This window comes from Bactrocera oleae, chromosome 2 (assembly GCF_042242935.1).
Source record: "Bactrocera oleae isolate idBacOlea1 chromosome 2, idBacOlea1, whole genome shotgun sequence".
In the NCBI taxonomy this organism is placed as follows: domain Eukaryota; kingdom Metazoa; phylum Arthropoda; class Insecta; order Diptera; family Tephritidae; genus Bactrocera; species Bactrocera oleae.
In genome coordinates this window covers 60,699,398-60,717,955 of record NC_091536.1, presented here as the reverse complement: position 1 = coordinate 60,717,955, position 18,558 = coordinate 60,699,398, and the positions used below count along the sequence as shown (strand labels likewise).

General features: G+C 35.8%; 1 protein-coding gene across 1 annotated transcript in view; it reads left to right on the top strand.

Annotated features, from left to right (window-relative positions):
* The window catches only part of NK7.1, a 106,061-nt gene that overhangs the window by 39,421 nt on the left and 48,082 nt on the right, over window positions 1-18,558 (top strand). The window contains exon 3 of the mRNA XM_036378365.2: window positions 16,053-17,225. Within this exon, the coding sequence (XP_036234258.2) occupies window positions 16,115-17,225 (1,111 nt within the window). The 5' untranslated portion in view covers window positions 16,053-16,114. The remainder of the gene's footprint in view (window positions 1-16,052; window positions 17,226-18,558) is intronic.

Genomic DNA, 18,558 nt, shown 5'->3' with positions numbered 1-18,558 from the left:
TCAACTGTGTGTGTGTGTGTAAAATAGTTTCAAAGAGCATTAAGCAAGCGTCCTTTATTGAAGAAAATCCGAGGGATTTATTGATGTACTTATTGTTATTATAGAAAAGTGTATATGTAAGATTCCGGTATGATTACGTCTTACAAATTGATGCTGATTAATTAACAAATGGAACAAGAAAACAAGTAAGGAAGGGCTAAGTTCGGATGTAACCGAACATTTTATACTCTCGCAAAGTCAAATGGTATACTCGTTTGAGATTTCTTTGTGGATTGACTGATATTTTCGGTAGAAGGTCAACTATAGGCACTGGGGTCCACATATTTAGTACTTAGGGGTTTGAACAGTTTTGGTTCGATTTAGACAATTTGACAAATGAAAGAATGAGATGGAATTGAAAATGGTGTTACATGGGAAGTAAGCGCGGTTGTAATCCGATTTCGCCCATTTTCGCACTATGACATAGAAACATGAAAAGAACGTTATGCACCGAATTTGGTTGAAAGCGGTTGAGCAGTTCTCAAGATATGGGTTTTCACCTAAAAGTGGGCTGTGCCACGCCCACTGTCTAATTTTGAACGCGGTTCCTATAAAGTCATCTTATACCATCTCAGAGATAAAATTTAATGTCTCTGGCGTGTTTAGTGCTAAAAACATTTGCTTCAAGTGAATTTTGTTATTATAGCATTAGCGGTTTAGGAGATATGCACATTAAACCTATTAGAGGCGGGACCACGCCCACTTTTTAAAAAAAGTTTTAACTGCAGATGCCCCTCCCTAATGTGATCCTGTGTACCAAATAACAGTCTTGTATCTTATTGCGGAGCTTAGTTATGGCAAGTTATTTGTTTTTGATTAATGGCGTTTTCTGGGCGTGGCAGTGGTCCGATTATGCCCATCTGCAATACCAACCGTCTCACGGTACCTAGAAACATGTATACCAAGTTTCATAAAGATATCTCAATTTTTACTCAAGTTAGAGCTTGCACGGACGGACGGACGGACGGACAGACAGTCACCCGGATTTCAACTCGTCTCTTCATCCTGATCATTTATATATATATAACCCTATAGCTAACTCGATTAGTTTTAGGTGATACAAACAACCGTTAGGTGAACAAAACTATTATACTCTGTAGCAACAGGTTGCGAGAGTATAAAAATGTTAACTTCGGTTGTACCAAAGCTTAAAACCCATAAATAACTTGATTTTGGCAGGTCAGTTTCTATGGCAGCTGTATACTATACAGAGAGAGATTGTACAGTTATCTTAGATAACAATTCATGTCAAAATGCATAAAGATTTCTCGTCAAATGAAAAAGTTTTCAATACACGCACTTGATTCCTATCCGTTAGTATGGCAGCTATATGCTAGAGTGATCCGATATCGTCGGTTCCGATAAAAAAGCAGAGAGAAAATTCAGATCGATATCTCAAAAACTGAGTGACTAGTTCGCGTATATACAGACAGACGGACATGACTCAGCTTATCATGCTGATCATTTATACATACATACCTTGTGACCAGAAAGTTTTCGGAAATTGTAAATAAAACGAAAAATGTTTAGTCTTCATCAATATTTATTTGGTCGCCTTCAAAAATGATCCTTCTGAAGCGATACACATATGCCACTTCTTTTTCCAATCGTCGAAACATGCCTTGTAGGTCCAGGTCCGGGACCGCCTTCAGTCCCCTATGCGAATTTTCTTTTACGGCCTCAATCGAGTTGAAACGGGTTTCACGGAGTGGTAACTTGAGTTTCGCAAACAAAAAAACAGTCGCATAGTGCCAAATCCGGTGAATGCGGTGGTTGATAGATGGTTTTGAACGAGTTTCGTATTGACGCGTCTCATGCCCAAATTATCGGTCAAAATCAAACGAGCTTCGCCGCCGATTATTAGCCTACGTGCTATATCTCTTACACTTGCATTATGATTTTCGAGCACGATTTCCTTCACTTTTTTGATGTTATCGTCAGTGGTATACGTCGAAGGACGACCGGAACGAGGCATGTCTTCAACGGCACTCGACCATCCTTAAAGGCTTTATCAGTCGTAGACTTGAGTTTTTGATAGAATAGATTCACCATAAGCCTTTTCTAACGTCCACAATGATTCTATATACGAAATTAGGCTCGAAACACAAAATTTGATACAAATTCTTTGTTCAATATTTTTTTCCATTGTAAAAATCGCAAAACACCACTGAGGTCGACTGATTTCAACAGCTGCTGCAAACAAACTGGTTGACAGATCACCCTCACTTTTGGCATAGTAATTAAGGACATTGCTACAAACTTAACAGAAAAAAGTGTTGAAAAATATTCAGCGCAGGCAGTTTTTTACAATTTTCGGAAACTTTCTGGTCACAGTGTATATATATATTTTATAGGGTCTCCGACGTTTTCTTCTGGGTGTTACAAACTTCGTAGGCCGGGGGATTTTCTCGATTTGAACAAAGTTCATCTCGCCGCTATGGTAGGAGCTTTCACTGGGCACTGCGGGGCGGCTTAAAATACTACTGCAGGGCGGCTTAGAATACTACCCGATGCTAGTTGTCAAAGCTGTATGGTGGAGCGTGAGATGGAAACACCCCGGCACTTTCTCCTCCACTGTCCGGCTTTTGCTAGGCTGAGACTGAAACATCTCGGCAATCACACTTTCAGCGGCCCAGAAAATTTGGCCGAAATGGATATTGGCCGTCTTAACAAGTTGTCATAGGCCAAAAGCACTTTGTCGACCTAGAAACTTCGTGCCAAACTTAATATAATAATATAATAAAATCTAAGAAAGTTTCTAATTACTTGCAAAGCTGTTTGGTTCAAGATTATTTTTTGTTTATGTTTATATTCAAAAATTATTCTATAAACCATTCATCTCTCTTGTATAGGTCTGTCCTGTCACAATATTTCAATCCCAGATCACATTACAATATTAATATATTTTTCTATTGACTCTGGTATTAAAATGAATTATAGACACTCATTTATACTGCAGCGTTAGTTAAAGCCATAACTATGGTAAATAACATTTACATCGTTAGTTGAAGTTGATTATGAGATTAGTTAAGTATATAACAAATAATATTTCTTGTACAAACATTTTCTGCAAATTTGTTTAACTCCTTAACGAAGTTGACATGATAAGGTACTCAAACATCATAAAATATCTTGTGCTCCAATGACGTTGAGCGCTGAACTTTCATTGGCCGAAAACTTAGAAAAATTCTTATCATATACCGTGAACTATAAATAAGTTTCTTTACTGATACAGACTGCTTTGCTTTAGTGTGAGCGACTTTTTCGAGCATAGCCATCGAGCACACTCTTATAAATATGTATCATTCAAAGCTTGTAGTAATGGCACACATTTTTTTACGCCTTGAAAAATTAATAAAAGATTGCTAGTTCACAAGTTGAATTAACATGGATGCATAGAGATTGTCTTAAAGGGAAAAAAAAATAACTAAAAAATTTTTTTATAAAACTATATCTAATCATAAACAGGTTTCGCTTGAAATTTTGAACAAAACGCTGCTTAATATTAATAACTAATATTTCGTTTAAAATTAACAATATTAATAACTAATAAATTATTGCTGTTGTTAATATATTTTAGTAATTATTTATTTTTCTTATGTGTTTTTAAAAAGTCTCCACCCAGCTACTGTATCTATTTCTTTCCTAGCTGTAAATTATGCGAAATCCCATGAACAAACTGCCAACACAGCTAAGTGACAACACCTGCAGCAATCAGTTCTAAAAAATAATGTATTCTTCTTATTCGAGGAAGTTTCTAAAAAGTTGTTCACATTAAAATTAACTTGTGCACATACTAAGCCAAATAACACGCTTCTACAGTAACAAAGTAATACACCGGCATAACTAAATACCTAAAAAAAAGGGAGAAAATACTTAGAAAACTGTTATATACGGTATGTGAGTAAAAGAAATGTCATTAAATGGCCAAAACAATTCAAAGTTCATAGCAAACACATTGCTAGCAGGCAGCCAATCACATACACATATACACGCATGCACCGGTAGCAATTTGCACGCAATCTTTTCGCAACTTACTGCATGCAAGCACACACACACCCCTGCACACAGTTCCAACAGTATGTACAACATACAATCTAATTCAACTTGCGGCAGTGAGAATGTTGCCAGCATATTGGAAATGAAGTTACGCAAGCGTCTACACTGGCACATACAGTTATAATATTCGCTACCGCTTTTCTTGCCACACAACCACTTGCAAAATGTGCAGTATCGGTGCGCAAAGGCGTATAAGCAACCCACGCGCCACGTGCACCCTGCACACCTTGTGTAGAAACCCTATCCGCGGCGCGCACTTATCCGAGAGAGCAAGCGCAAGGCTACAATTGCCATTGCAGAAAACAGCAAACGTTTGTCGCATTTATATTTTGTAATGATATTACACACATTTGCAAATATGGAGTCGTCACGTGTATTTGTCAGGCTACCTTTCCATTTGCTTCTTACATAACCGTCAGCAAAATCCATGCCTGTGCGTCTACGAATGAACTTACATATCTATACATAGTAAATACATTTCCGTGCATTAAAAATTCTGCAGCATATGTACAAGTATATTTAACGCCAAGTGGGTGTTTCACATTCCAACAACAACGCTTATGTGAGCGCAAGTATTTGTCAGTGTTTTACATAAAAGTGCGTGGTTGTAAGATTTTAAGGACATGAATGCATGTGGCGCCTCAATCAGATACAGATAAAATGATTTTAAAAATATATCGTATAAGTTGAATCGTTTAATTATACAAATATACCAGATTCAGATAATTTGTGTACCAACAAAATTAAGTTTACAAAGGCATACTTACTGGAGTACTATTTTATAATATTTTCACACATTAATATCCATACAGTATTTATGTATGTGTGTGTAATCTCATATATGTGCGAAGCTATAAAGTATTCCTCCGTACATATTGTCTGTACGTCATATAAGTGCGTTTAAAAATAGCTATAAACCGTTGTAGGAAAAAACAAATGCGAAAGGTTGAGAATGCTCGAAAAGCGAAGAAAACCCTAAAGTAAAATAGAACAAAACAAGCGAACAAAGCAAGCTTGGAAACGTTTAAACGGATATCATTGAGTAAATAAGGGGACGATAACAATTTCTCTGATCCGTCGTAATTTTCAAGCAATTTCGGGCTTTTATTTTATAACAACGCAGCGCTCGTTAGACAAATGCTTGGGTGGCTATATGCGCGTGTGTACCTGTGTGTGTGCATAGCCATTGTTTGCGCGAGGGTGGCAGCACGTTTGGTTTGCAACTTCAGTGCGCAGCGTTCTGACTCGACGTCGACTCCTGCTGGGGGGAACGCTAGACGTCAGCAGTCAGTTTACATTATGTGCAAATTGTGAGAGCGGCGGCAAGCTTGCTTGGAGTCGTAGTATATGTGTGTGGGGTTGTGTGTGCGCTGACAATAATAAAGTTACGCTTTGTCAACTGTCAGGGAAATATGACTTGCCAATGCGATGGTCGTCGGAATGCCAAAGCAAGCGCCAGAATGGGAATTTGATTAAATTCTTCTTGTGGTTGTTTTCGCGGCTCTTCAATACGGCGTTACTTATAAATTTGCAGCAGAAAGCGTTTGCTTTCCATTTAGCACTCGCTGTTAAAATTAAAGTATACTTGTTTACATAGGTTTCGTGATTTGATGACGAACCTTAAGAGAGATGCATGTGTGGAATTTAATAATGCGGTTGGGAAATTTGGCAGATCAGAAGTACATACATTGTATGTATATACTTTAATTTGTGATATAATGATCTTTTCAAATAATTATTTCAAAGGCACTTTTAAATTTTATGCCATCTAAGGAATTTATGTCTGGCACAAATATATTTTAAAATTTTGAAAAAAGCCTAGTAGTGAAGACTTCTACAACACTTTTGTCTTATTTCTGCCCTATCTCCACAGAGCTACTTTAATTACCGTGAGGTTATAACTATTTTACTTTGATATAGTCGATGTCGAAAGCTACTCCTGGTAATATCGATTTTATTAATTTTAGGTGCAAGGGCACGTTGTTATTATTAGCAAGCGGAAGTATTGACCCGATTTTGACCATTTTTGATAAAAGGGCGCATTGTGTCAACCATAGGCATTGTGGTAAACATGTTCGGTATATAAGCAATAGGATATCATTTGATTCCACCCATTTTTACAGCGTATGGAGAAGGGTGAGAGAAACTTGCCGTAAGAAGTTTGATTGAAATATCTTTAGTGGTTTGTGAGACATGTACACTAAACTTCATAGGAGCGGCGTCCCGCTCGCGTGGCCACAGATGCCTCTACCTCTATATGCAATACCAACCTAACTTGGATGTCAAAGAATACGTGTGCCAAGTTTCATCAAGATATCTCAATTATTGCTCAAGTTATCGTCTGCACGGACAGACAGACAAACAGTCACCCGGGTCTCAACTCATCATCATTCTGATAACTTTTACACACAAACTTTAGGTGAATAAAATACTATAAAAAATTAAATTTGAGGATATTTAAAAAAACTATCACCTAAATACAAGCCGTGTAAAAAGCAGATTTTCAATACCAATTTGGTCGTAACCATGCAATCCATTTTGAAGACAACCTGACGTTTGTAATTTATACGAGTACTGTTTTTTATTCTTATAAATATTTCTTCATCTTTATTTTATAATATCGATATTAATAGATGATCAAAAAATGTATAAAAGTAATTCTAAAATTTTTTAAATGGTTCCATCTCCAACGTGTGCCGACAAAACTGTCTCCATCTATTTTATAATAACTTATTTGCCAAAAAATTACATCAGCGCAGCAATAAACTACTCATTCAATAATGTCATGAACTCAAAGCCAATCGAGTTTTGCTTTTTTTCATAAAATATTTAAAAAAGTATATGGTATGTATGTTACATATCTAAATAACTTTCTACAAATGGAACTGCAAAAGTTGATATCACAACGAGGTCAGTCAGTCGAAATCTATTAGATTCTTTATTCATGGCATACAAAATGGTAGTCAAGTAACAGTTATAGTGGTAAAAAACAACAAAAAATACACATGCCATACTAGTGGCAATGTAACCTTTTATAGTGACTGCAACTACAACAATTACAGCATTGCATAGCACAGCATTGGCAAGGACACGGTCAAAAAAGCAAGATGTAATTTAAGGAGCACAAGCGTTCCTGCATAGTGGATATACATATGTATATGTGCTTGAGTGTATACATATATTTCTAAAATAAATGCATAAGGTTGTATGAGTAGAAAGAATTTTGTAATGAAATCACTTACTTCAATTTATAAACATTGTTTTTATGGAAAGCTTTTTCAGAGGGCAGATTCAGTTGGATTGGATAACTGAATCTAAAAAATATCGATAAGAACCTCAATACTCCGCAAACTCACTTAAAATTTTGAGTTTCTTAAAACTAGGTTCATTGTCACCTTCTAGAAAGACTCATGTGAAAGGCCTTAAATCCACGAAATCGAATTCTAATCCTATAGTAGAACTCAAACACCTCGAATTCTACGTCGAATTGAGCTTCTTCGTGCCATTATTACAGAGAGGGTCTAGCGTACAGCCACTTAGAATCTAGTGCACTGACTAAAGTATAGAAGGGTAAATTAAAGGTAAAATAGTGCAAAACACATATTTAAGAGAGAGGGAGAGTAAAAAGGATTGTTAAAAATACGGACTCTTAAAGATAAGCAGATTACGGAGGAGTAAGAAGATGAGTTGAAAACAGACCGAAGTTAATTTTGTATTGCCACACACCGAAGCATATTTCCGGCATTCTCGGCATGCGAGGATACCACTACAACTACATTTTGTAGCGTTAAGCTAACGAACTCGCCTTAGAGTGAGCGTGTGTCTGCAGTTGAAAAGGACTTGTGTCGGCAAGGCGCTTCACAAACTACTCACGTCAATCCAATTATTTTTTATTGGTATGCTCATAAGTATGTGCAATTGTATGAACTGACATGCTTGGCAGGTAGTGGAAGGACAATGCCAGGAGGATAAACAAATTAAAATTAAAGTGGCATTTCATTTCCGTTGCAGATAGCCGTTACCTGGCGCTCGGAAAACTTCATTTGTGTTATTTTAGGAACTTTTATACGCTCATTCCTCAATATATGAATATTTTATGCACAATTTTGCAGTTGCCTGCTAGCATTATTTAACTGAATATTCACAATTCACAAACAAACAACCCAAAAGCTTTTGTCACATTAGCCAGCTGTTGCTCAGAGTTTGTCGAAATCGTATTTTGAAGGGAGTAAAGTATGTGAATACTATTAAATATATGTATATACCATTATATAAAGCACATACACAGTCTCAACAAATGTATTATGCGCACATAACACATAAATTATATAACACCGGAAATTATTTGTGTGCCACCCTGTGGCTGCTGACACTAATTGATTTCGAGAAAAGTTGTCACAGGCGTCGCCAAAGAAATTCCCGCATGTCTGCATTTACACGTATGTAGGCGTGCATGCACTAGTCGCTCGAGCGCCTTTACGTATGCTTTTTAGAATTTGCACCCTTTAATTATGGATACCAATTCTTCCTCTCACTTATGTCGAAATATTTTTTAACGAATAATTCAAATATTTTATGTTGGCATTTCTGCTAATTAAATTGACACGAAACGCTCAAACACGTGCAGGCACGAAGGCTACAGCGCTTTGCTAAAGCGACTTTTTTTTTTGAGATGGTTTGCTCATATACCTTAATGTTCTGCATAAAAGAGGCATCTGAACCCAGCAAAGAAGTGTAAGATATCACATATCGTCTAAACTGTGTCGAAACTAATTGAATATAACTTCCTAGTCAAAGAGCATTTAAAGTAGAGTAATGTTTTTTCGATAAAATTATTAAAGCTTATCATATTAGTTTTATGTTCTCACATGCTTATTTCTATGGTTCTATATTTTTCGCCAGTAAATATCAGACAGTGAATATACAAGTATTGGGTGTTTTATAACTAGTACTAAACTAGTGCGCAATAAACTTGTTAACTTTGACCTAGAACTATTTTTTACCGAAAGTTTGCGGAAGCTGCAGGGCACATAACGACATTATAACTACATATATGACCATACAAGAATGTGAGGTTAGGAAATTTTAATGAATTTACTTTGGCATAGTTACGAGAGCTCAATACACAGTGGTGGTTGTGGCCAATTTTATTTTTTGTTCCATCTTTTGTCTACAATACCTTTGAGGGTGTTCATAAAGTTATAGTAAGAATTGTTGTTGTGTTTCTGGGCGAATTATGCAGTGGGCTCTAGTACGCAAATTGATAGCAGAAATTTCGTAAATATATCGGCTATGGTTTAAAAAAAAGTTCTTTAATTATATGTACATAACATGAGAACCTTATGATAATATTGAATATTTTTCTGCATTTTTTAAGGTATCTGTTTACTGTAGTTGAAAATAGTACTCTCAAGTAAATTACAATTTAAAAATCCAATTATTACCTTTAACTCGAGCAGAAGGCATCAAAATCATTAAAAACTTCAAAATATTTTTCTCAATAATTATAGTTTGCCATCGCTACCTTAAATAGTTCACATGTTTTATGCTACTAAAAAATCATAATAAAGTTATCATTGAGTACCTAAGAGCCCATAAGTTCACCCTCGTCGACAAATAAGGCTGCAAAACGTTTGCCTCACACACACACAAACAATATCGTCAGACAAGCTAAACATGTCCATTTACTTAAATATCTGGAAAGCATTATCTGCCCCCTTAATGTCAAATAGCAAACGCTTGTATAACGCTTACAGGCATTGAATATTGCAAAGTCACCAAAAACGATACAAGCGTAACAACGCCAATTCAATATACGAATACACTCTCGTGTACATATCTGTGTACATGTTTATATGTATGCAGTCGCAATGTTACCGTCATCAGTGCTCGAACTAAGCTTCTTATTGCTGTATCGATTGTTTTCTATCTTTCGTGCTGTTATGGCAAAGATGTGGGTGCCCCTTGCACAACCACACATGTATGTATTTATATACATCAACACACACATAAGCATACATTACATACTATAAAAATGATGAATTCGAATTGCCCAAACAAACAAAAAGCATTGACATTTAGGGACGATGAGGATACAGATATAATCGTACATGTGTAGGTATGAGGCATATAAAGTGGCATTATAAGAAGTATGATAATAAATAGTTGATAGCGGATTGAAATGGCAAAAGCAGTGGTAGGAAATAAACGTCCATACACATATATATATATAATTATATAAATAGACATGCAGCCATCCTAAACGCATATTTATAAATAGCCCAGTCGTAACCTCAAACTCTGCTTCAATAACGAGCGAAAGTGAATAACACAAAAACAGCACTAAATTATCCTGATGGAATCGCCCACATTCAATTCATGCCACTGCCCAAACACGCAAATTTACATTGGCTTTCAATATGACAACGCAAAAATACAGTGCGCAAAAATGGTTTGTAACCAAGTAGATGTTCAGAAAGATGGTTGGTTTTAGTATTCTTAACAAATCCAGAACCATGTGTCTGAACTGTAGGGTTTGAATGTTTTTTGTCTGGCATGAAATAATAATTGTTCTTACTCATAAGTGTTTTTGTCAATGAAAAATTTGTATTAGATTCAATGAAGATTTATCAAACGCGAAATTAAATAGCAAAAATATTCTCCAAAAATAATCTTAAAATAGCTATTCGCAAGAGAGATGACCTCGATAATTAAGGTTTACCAGTGTTATATGCTAGTCATTAAATTGAGAATTATAACTTTCTCAAATATTAGGGAACATTTAAAAAATTATGGCCGAGAAATCTAGTCAAATTTGGAAACAGTGACGATGATAGAGTATTCATTAACTAATTCGTTACAGATATACTTACCTATGTATATAATTCTTAGTTTGATAAGATATTATGATTTTCGAATAAAAATATGTTTAGAACCCGTTTGAGTTCCAAGACTTATGTTAGCTGGGAAACAATTTTTACTCACCTCATTTCATATACAGTATGTGGGCCATTAAATACGGCGCTGTTTTATGACAGGACCATATACCTAGAACCTGCATAAGCAATGATGATCGTACAGCAACTAGCTCATGTAAAGATATGAATTGGGCCACTGCCGCGTAATTTGTGTGGTAGAGTACTTCATCATCTTACTTAAAGTTTTTGCAGATTACGTTCAAAGAAATATATATTATTAAATATGTATATAGGAATATATATGTATGTCGACATTTGCAAATTTAGGGGAGCACTTTGTCAAAAGTTGTTTTGGAATTTTGTCCTCCTCATGCCACTATTGAAGCTTTAATAAAGACCAAACGGCATGTCCTTTTCAAGGCGCAAATGTGGATAGATTGAGAGATGTAAATATTATATTGTGTTGGGATAATATGTATTTAAAAATTTAGTTGGGTGCAATGACAAGAAGATATACACGGTGATAAGAGCTCACACGTGTAGTATATATCTAAAGAATAAAAAGCTGAGTAATTTATAAGGCGAATTGATTAGAAGAAATATATTAAAATTTCACGATGAAGTAATCAACCATTCGCAAAATTTATAAAAAATATACAAATAAACTTCAAAATAAAAATAAAATATAAACTCAGTCTCCTTTATAATATTAAGTAATAACTAATAGCCGATAGAAAGTTCAAATCGTAATATCGCTTTACAATTCATGAATGACTCTAACGACTTCCGCTAGTACAAACGAAACCGTACATAAATAAATAACATCTACCAGCCCTACAGTGTCACATTGACAAATTACCAAAACTACATTGAAATGTTATTTATAGTTGAGCAATTGCTATGCTATCGGCAACTGTGGCAACAAAACTCTGGCAATTTCAGCAACATGTTGCGCAACATACACTCGCGAACAATTTCTCTCGCTCAACCGAAGCAAAATTTCTCTTTGTAGCAGGAAATCGTTACTCACCGACGCAGACTAAGAGCTACTAATGACTAGAGCACATAGTCAATGCCATTGTGAGCAAATTAGTGTCGTTCGCATTTATTCGTTTGCATTTATCGTCGTTAACACATACCAAAGTCTCGTAAATCTGTGGGAACTCGTTTTTTACCGTTTACGCTTTCTACCTCAGTTGATTATCAAAAATAAATTTCAAAAAACCATGTGTTCGTATTATTTGCTCTACAACTTTATGTCTCTCACGCTCTCTTTCGTCCTTGCGCCAAGCATTCCTCGCTTTGGAGTATTTCATAGGTTTCGTAATCAAATAGTTTAAGTATACATTACGCTGTTAAGTTCAAATGACATGTCAACTGTAGCAAAGTTCTTTAATAAGTTAGCTTTTTGTATTCGTGTTAAGACGTATTGAGCATAATCTGTGTATATAAGCATGTAGGGTTACCAAGTGAGCACGAACGCAGATACTAAGGAGTGACATTTTTATTATAATATTTTACGACTGAAGTCGGTTAATGTGAAAATTTAAAAACTGATAAAACGGATTATTATTTATTAACTTGTGTACATATAATTGTCAATCGAAAGATTATTAAGAGACCGATATATATTCCGTTTAGGAGGGCAATATGGATACAATTACTTAGGACTTCATATTTAATAGAGAGGAACTTTAATAATCAAAGGACAGTGTTAACGATTTCAAAGTTTTATGGTTTAAAAACATATTGGAAAATCAGAGCCAATCCCAAATCCTCAAGACCGTATTGATATTTTCGCAAAACAAGTTGCAAATTAGAATTTTTAAACATAAAGAATATTTCTGACTGATTTAGCAAAGTTTCGAACCATCAATATTGTTTAATGAAGTGTAATGGATCAAACATAAACTTTTATGCAAAGTTACATAGATCAACTTTGCTCTTACAATTATTTCCAATTACAGACTTCTTAATACTTTTTTGGTCAAAAATGAACGGATTATTGTACGGAGGTATTATTCCACCACTCAATTTTTTGGGTGTATGTTCTTATTAATTTTATCACTTTACATCACACTGTTCTTTATAAATGACCTAGTTGAGATATTCGATTTTATTCTAGACCTTTGTTTGCTATATTTGGTAGAATTTTACTGGAATAAGCTTTAACCTTTCAGCGTGACGTTAGTTACAAGTATATCTATGTATAAAACATACTAATGAACATCTATCATGCATAACAGCCAAAGTGTACTGTTATTGTTACATATGTATTTGTTATATACATATATTCATGGCATCATTAGTATAAATATAATTAATTATGTAAACCTTTACATATATACATATATACGTATATAAAGATACCTATATATATATAGACATTTGTTATGTTGAATGTTGAGCTTGAGGGCAAGTCGATTACTTTTCCATGTTTGCATCACTCACCAATTCACCAATCGTAGGACAGCCAGTCGTATCCATTATCTCTGAGTATTTGAACAACATTAATTAGCTTATAAACGCAAAGCAGGTCAACAGAATGTGGACGAAGCGAAGTAGTTGGCAATCGGCCTTACTGTAATTGAGAACACAAAATATTTCTATATATAAACATATACTTATGTATATGTAACTACTAGCATTCTAGTCTAAATTACTTGAAATACACAACTGTAACAAACTTACATATGGCACATGCAATTATGAACGCCGGAAAGCTAAGCAGAAAATAGCCTCTATTAACTATTTATAAAATTAGTTATAATAACATAAAAATGTATATTCTTATATACATACATACATATGTATATTTATTTGGCTTGTTACGTCATCGGCTCGAACATGGCCAATTCGAATTGATTCACATAAAAGGAATATTCCATCCCAAATTATATAGTCTACTGGGTTATATATACCAATAACATTGAACATTGGCACTACTATTGCAACACTTCACGATGACTAATTCATCTCAAAAATCGGCTACTACTTAATTTACTATCATTATTTGAAATGGTACCATAATTAGAGTTAATATCAATTTTTTAAAGTCTAAATTTTCTAAATTTATTTTAATTTTGTTACTTTTAAATTTCGTTCAGAACTCAGTTTCGCTATTTTTATCCAATGTAAATTTGTCAAGAAAACAATTTCACTTTCAAGCCTTCTGATAGTTCTGGGACGCTAAAAATAAAATACCTATTCCTATTGTAGTTCCAACTATTTGTGGCAAAAGCCGTACGAGCTTGTCTCATTTAATTTTACGCCAGCGGTATAATCTCCGAATATTTTATTCAGATCGGAAAACTATAGCATATAGCTGTCATACAAACTGAACGATAAATATCAAGTTCTTATATGGAAATCTCTTTTATTTGTGTCTTATAGCTTCGGTGCAAATGAAGTTAACGTTTTTTTTTTTTGTGTTATACGCTGAAGAGGGTATATTAAGTTTTCCACAAAGTTTGTTACACGAAGAAGGACGCATCGGGTACCCTATACATTAAATATATCAGCATGACGAGCTGAATTAATTTTTAATTTAGTTATGTCCGTCTGCCTGTTCGTATGTCCGTATATACGCGTACTAGTACCTCAGTTTTTGAGATATCGATATCAAGTTTACAGGCGCTTTTCCGTTTTCCAAAAAGCTGTTTTTTTTTGTCGAGACCGCCGATATCGGACAACTACAGCATATAGCTGCCATACAAAATCAACAATCATACATTGTCCCAGTCCTTGTATGGAAAACTTTTTTATTTGCGAAGATATCTGTACGAAATTCAGCATGGACTATTATTCAAAGCAACGGTGCCCCCTCCGAAGTAACTCATCAGAACTAAACGATCGGCATAAAGTCCTTATAAGGGAAATTTTTTTATTTGACAAAATATCCACAAAATTTGACACGGATTTTTGTCTAAACTTTACTATCTCCAAAGAAATTGTTCAGATGAAATCAGTATAACATATAGCTGCCATACAATCTGAACGATCGGAATCAAGTCCTTGTATGAAATATTTTGTATTTGTGAAGGGTATTATAGCTTTGAGGCAACCGAAGTTTAAATTTTTTCCTACTTTTACGTTCATTCGCATAATGCTGAAATCCCTTTTGATTGCTTTGACAACTGTACTAAATGTGTTCGCTGTGTTCGATTTGCCATTTCTCTGTTCGAAATCATTGGTATCTAAACTGTTATTACCGCTTTCTACCGAGATATATTGCACATAGTTTGAATAAGTTTTTTTATTGTGTAAAGATGAACCACAATACCACATTTTTTAAACGAAAAGTATTTAATAATAGGTTTTAATATCTCAAGACAATATGTTTATAAAAGGAAAATAGTTTTTGCCCAATAGAGAGACCGACGTGTACGGTTGCACCTATAACCAACAAAATAGCAAGGCGGACAGTCACTACTCTCTTTCGTATATCATTTATTTGTTAAAAATTAAAGTCAATCAAATTATACTACATTCTACGCTTCTGATAAACTGGTATGTTAGTAGATTTCATTCACTTATTTTGCAGCTGTAGAATACTGTACCACCAGAAGCTGAAAACAGCCTTCCCGCTAGGTTTAATGTTGCATGGTAAGCAGTTGTCAAGGTGTATATTACAGGAAAATATATAAATATATTTACTTCTATATAAACAGTCGTTCGCACACAGATGCAATGCATGAAAGTAGGCGCCGCTCTGTGTGAGTTCTCTCCATTCTGGAGAATTTTGAAACTACTAATTAATTATTTTAATTGAACAAGCACGATTCAATGCTGTGGCGTTGAATTACTCTTAAATTAGTTAATTAATTTTAAATTATTGCATAACCCAGTGAAAACTGCTATAAGTATCTACTATCTTTCAGGGATTTTAAGAAATAGTTTGTTTGGAGAGCAAATCCTATAAGATCTACACTGTTTAATTATATTAATTATAATTACGTATATATTATATAATTACAATATATTATTTTACTAACTTAAATATGTTAAATCGAAATTACCGTAATATTCATTCCACAGAACCTCGTTACACTTTGCACCACACACCTCGCCAACGATATACGACCAGAGAGCGCCCTTAAATGATGCCCGAAATTGATCGTGACGCTGTTGCTGAAATGGTAAGCGGAGCACATGCGCCTATCTTCAGCACCGCCGCACTACTCGCCAAAGAGCAGCAAAAGTACAAGACACACGCCCGTCTACAGGCAACACTAGCCGAGCAGGAACACTTAAATATGGCCGCCGCCAGTTCATATGTTTACCAGAGCCCATTGACCATACCTCCAATCGGTCTGCCGCAATATAATAATTTCCACATGAACAATAATCACATTGGCGCATTGAATCACAATATGACCGGACAGCATTTAGTGGCGAACCATGCTTGCATTAGCCCCAGCAACAAAGAAAAGCTTGCGAATTTGCTAAAGGGGCTTGAACCCGAACAACGTATTACAGGCAATTTCCTACAGAAGACGCTTGAAGCAGCACCACGCCCCTTGCCTAGCAACTGTCACACAAATGGCAGTAGTAATGCAGCATATTTGGAGACAACATGTTTGTCGGCACCTCCACTCCAGACACCCCTCTCGCCACCACCACCACCGCCGCCGCGCGCTAAAACACCACATCCACGGCGATTGGAAGCTACTGCGACGCCGTCATTAAAATCCTCCAAAACTCAAAATGATCTCGAAATCAAAGCTGGTGAGAATGTCACAGAAAGCTGGCATCCACATGTCTATGCGCGGCCACCTATGCGGCCAACACCACATTCAATTGCGGATATTCTCGGTTGGCGGGCCACCGCCTCGCCAAGTCAGCAGCGCACGTTTGTCGCTAATAATGTCAGCAACAACAACATGGTTGGTCAACGGGATGCAATGGATGATTCATCCAATTCGTCGTCAAACGCAGCTACAGCGCTTCCACCAGTACCAGCTAAATCGCCTAAAAGTATACTACGTAATTTTCAACAACAATTTGCCCAACAACCGCAGTCACCGTTAAGAGAACCCGCGCATATGCGTAGCACATCGGTGAGCGAGGCCAGTGAGGATGATGCAAGCGGCAGTATAATGGATCAGCCTTTGAACCTTTGTGTGCCAAAGAAGCCGCGGGAATTGAGTTCTCCGCCACCACATGTGAAGCAAACACAGATACTTACCAAAGCCGGAACGAACAAGAAAGGTAAGTGAAAACTAGTAACAATCCATAACTATTTTCAAGGTATCGCTTGACATTCCCTAAAGATCATTGAATGGTACAAATGGTATTTTGAAAAAATTAGTGCAAGTTTATAATTTTAATAACGGGTATATATACTGCTACACCTCAATACACATTTTTTTGAGTGGTGAAAATAAATTGAGAAAAAAATACTACCAAATTAAGACTTGAACAAAACTCCGTTGTTCCTTAATATTCAATGCAAAAATCTTTTTTGCGAACGCTAGAATTGCCGCATTGCTGTCGGAGTCAATACTCACCTCTTTGAAAGAAGCTGCAATTCAAAGCAGTAAGTAAACTGCTATCTTAATAGCAGCCACTTCCCCTTAAAAACACTACGGTAATCCGGCTCCGTACAGAAGACTCTCGCTCATATCCGCCCTCTTAGCCTCGACCCAATCGTGAAAAATCTCACTACGCCTCTTCTCCAGCGACTTCTCCCCGTTTACATATCAGTGGTCAGTGGTCCAAGTTTTCAGGGATGCATTTGAAGAATGAGAGAATTTCAGTGTGACCCCTGGATATACCCAGTTTCTCTGAGCACCTACTGGCAATATCCACGGGTGCTATATGTAGAATAGCATTAAGTGCTATTATTTGTATAGTCCGCAGTGCATCGCAGATGCCGATGAGAGCCGCCCTTTGAACACATGCACGCTTCTTAGCAAGTGTAGCCTTTTCGAGCGCCCTTCACCATACAAAAACAGTATTGGCCTAGCTTCGCTTTCGTAGAGCCAAACGCCACCTTTGATGAAAGTCATCACCTCTACCTTATAGCTTCTCTACAGCAGTATCAGGCATCGGTATTCTTTACAACTTCCTATCTGTAATGTAAAATAGCGTGTCCAGTTACAATGCAAAAGTACAAACTAAATATTTTTGGAATAAAAAAAGATAGCTAAGCAACTACAGCTCCATATTACATGTATGCTCCTTTTAAACAAATTTGCCCCAAAATATAGGTAACTTTCATTACATAAGCACTCCCTTGGGACCCCGTTGCTTAGATGACATATTTATCGACATTTATAAAATAAATTATAACCTTTTTCCGTAATCAAATCACACTTTGCTGCTATTTAAGTATTTGCTCGCAACGAAAAGTATTTATGAATAAATGTCCGTACCACCTGAGTATTAAAATCGAATTGAGTTGTTCGCATTTACTACGTGTATAATATTCCTCTTTGTACTTATATGCACATAAAGCCGCAATGATTCACATCCGTTATTTAAGTTGATTCGAAAGATGCTGAATTTTCATTATATAATTACCATTTTACATTTTAAATAC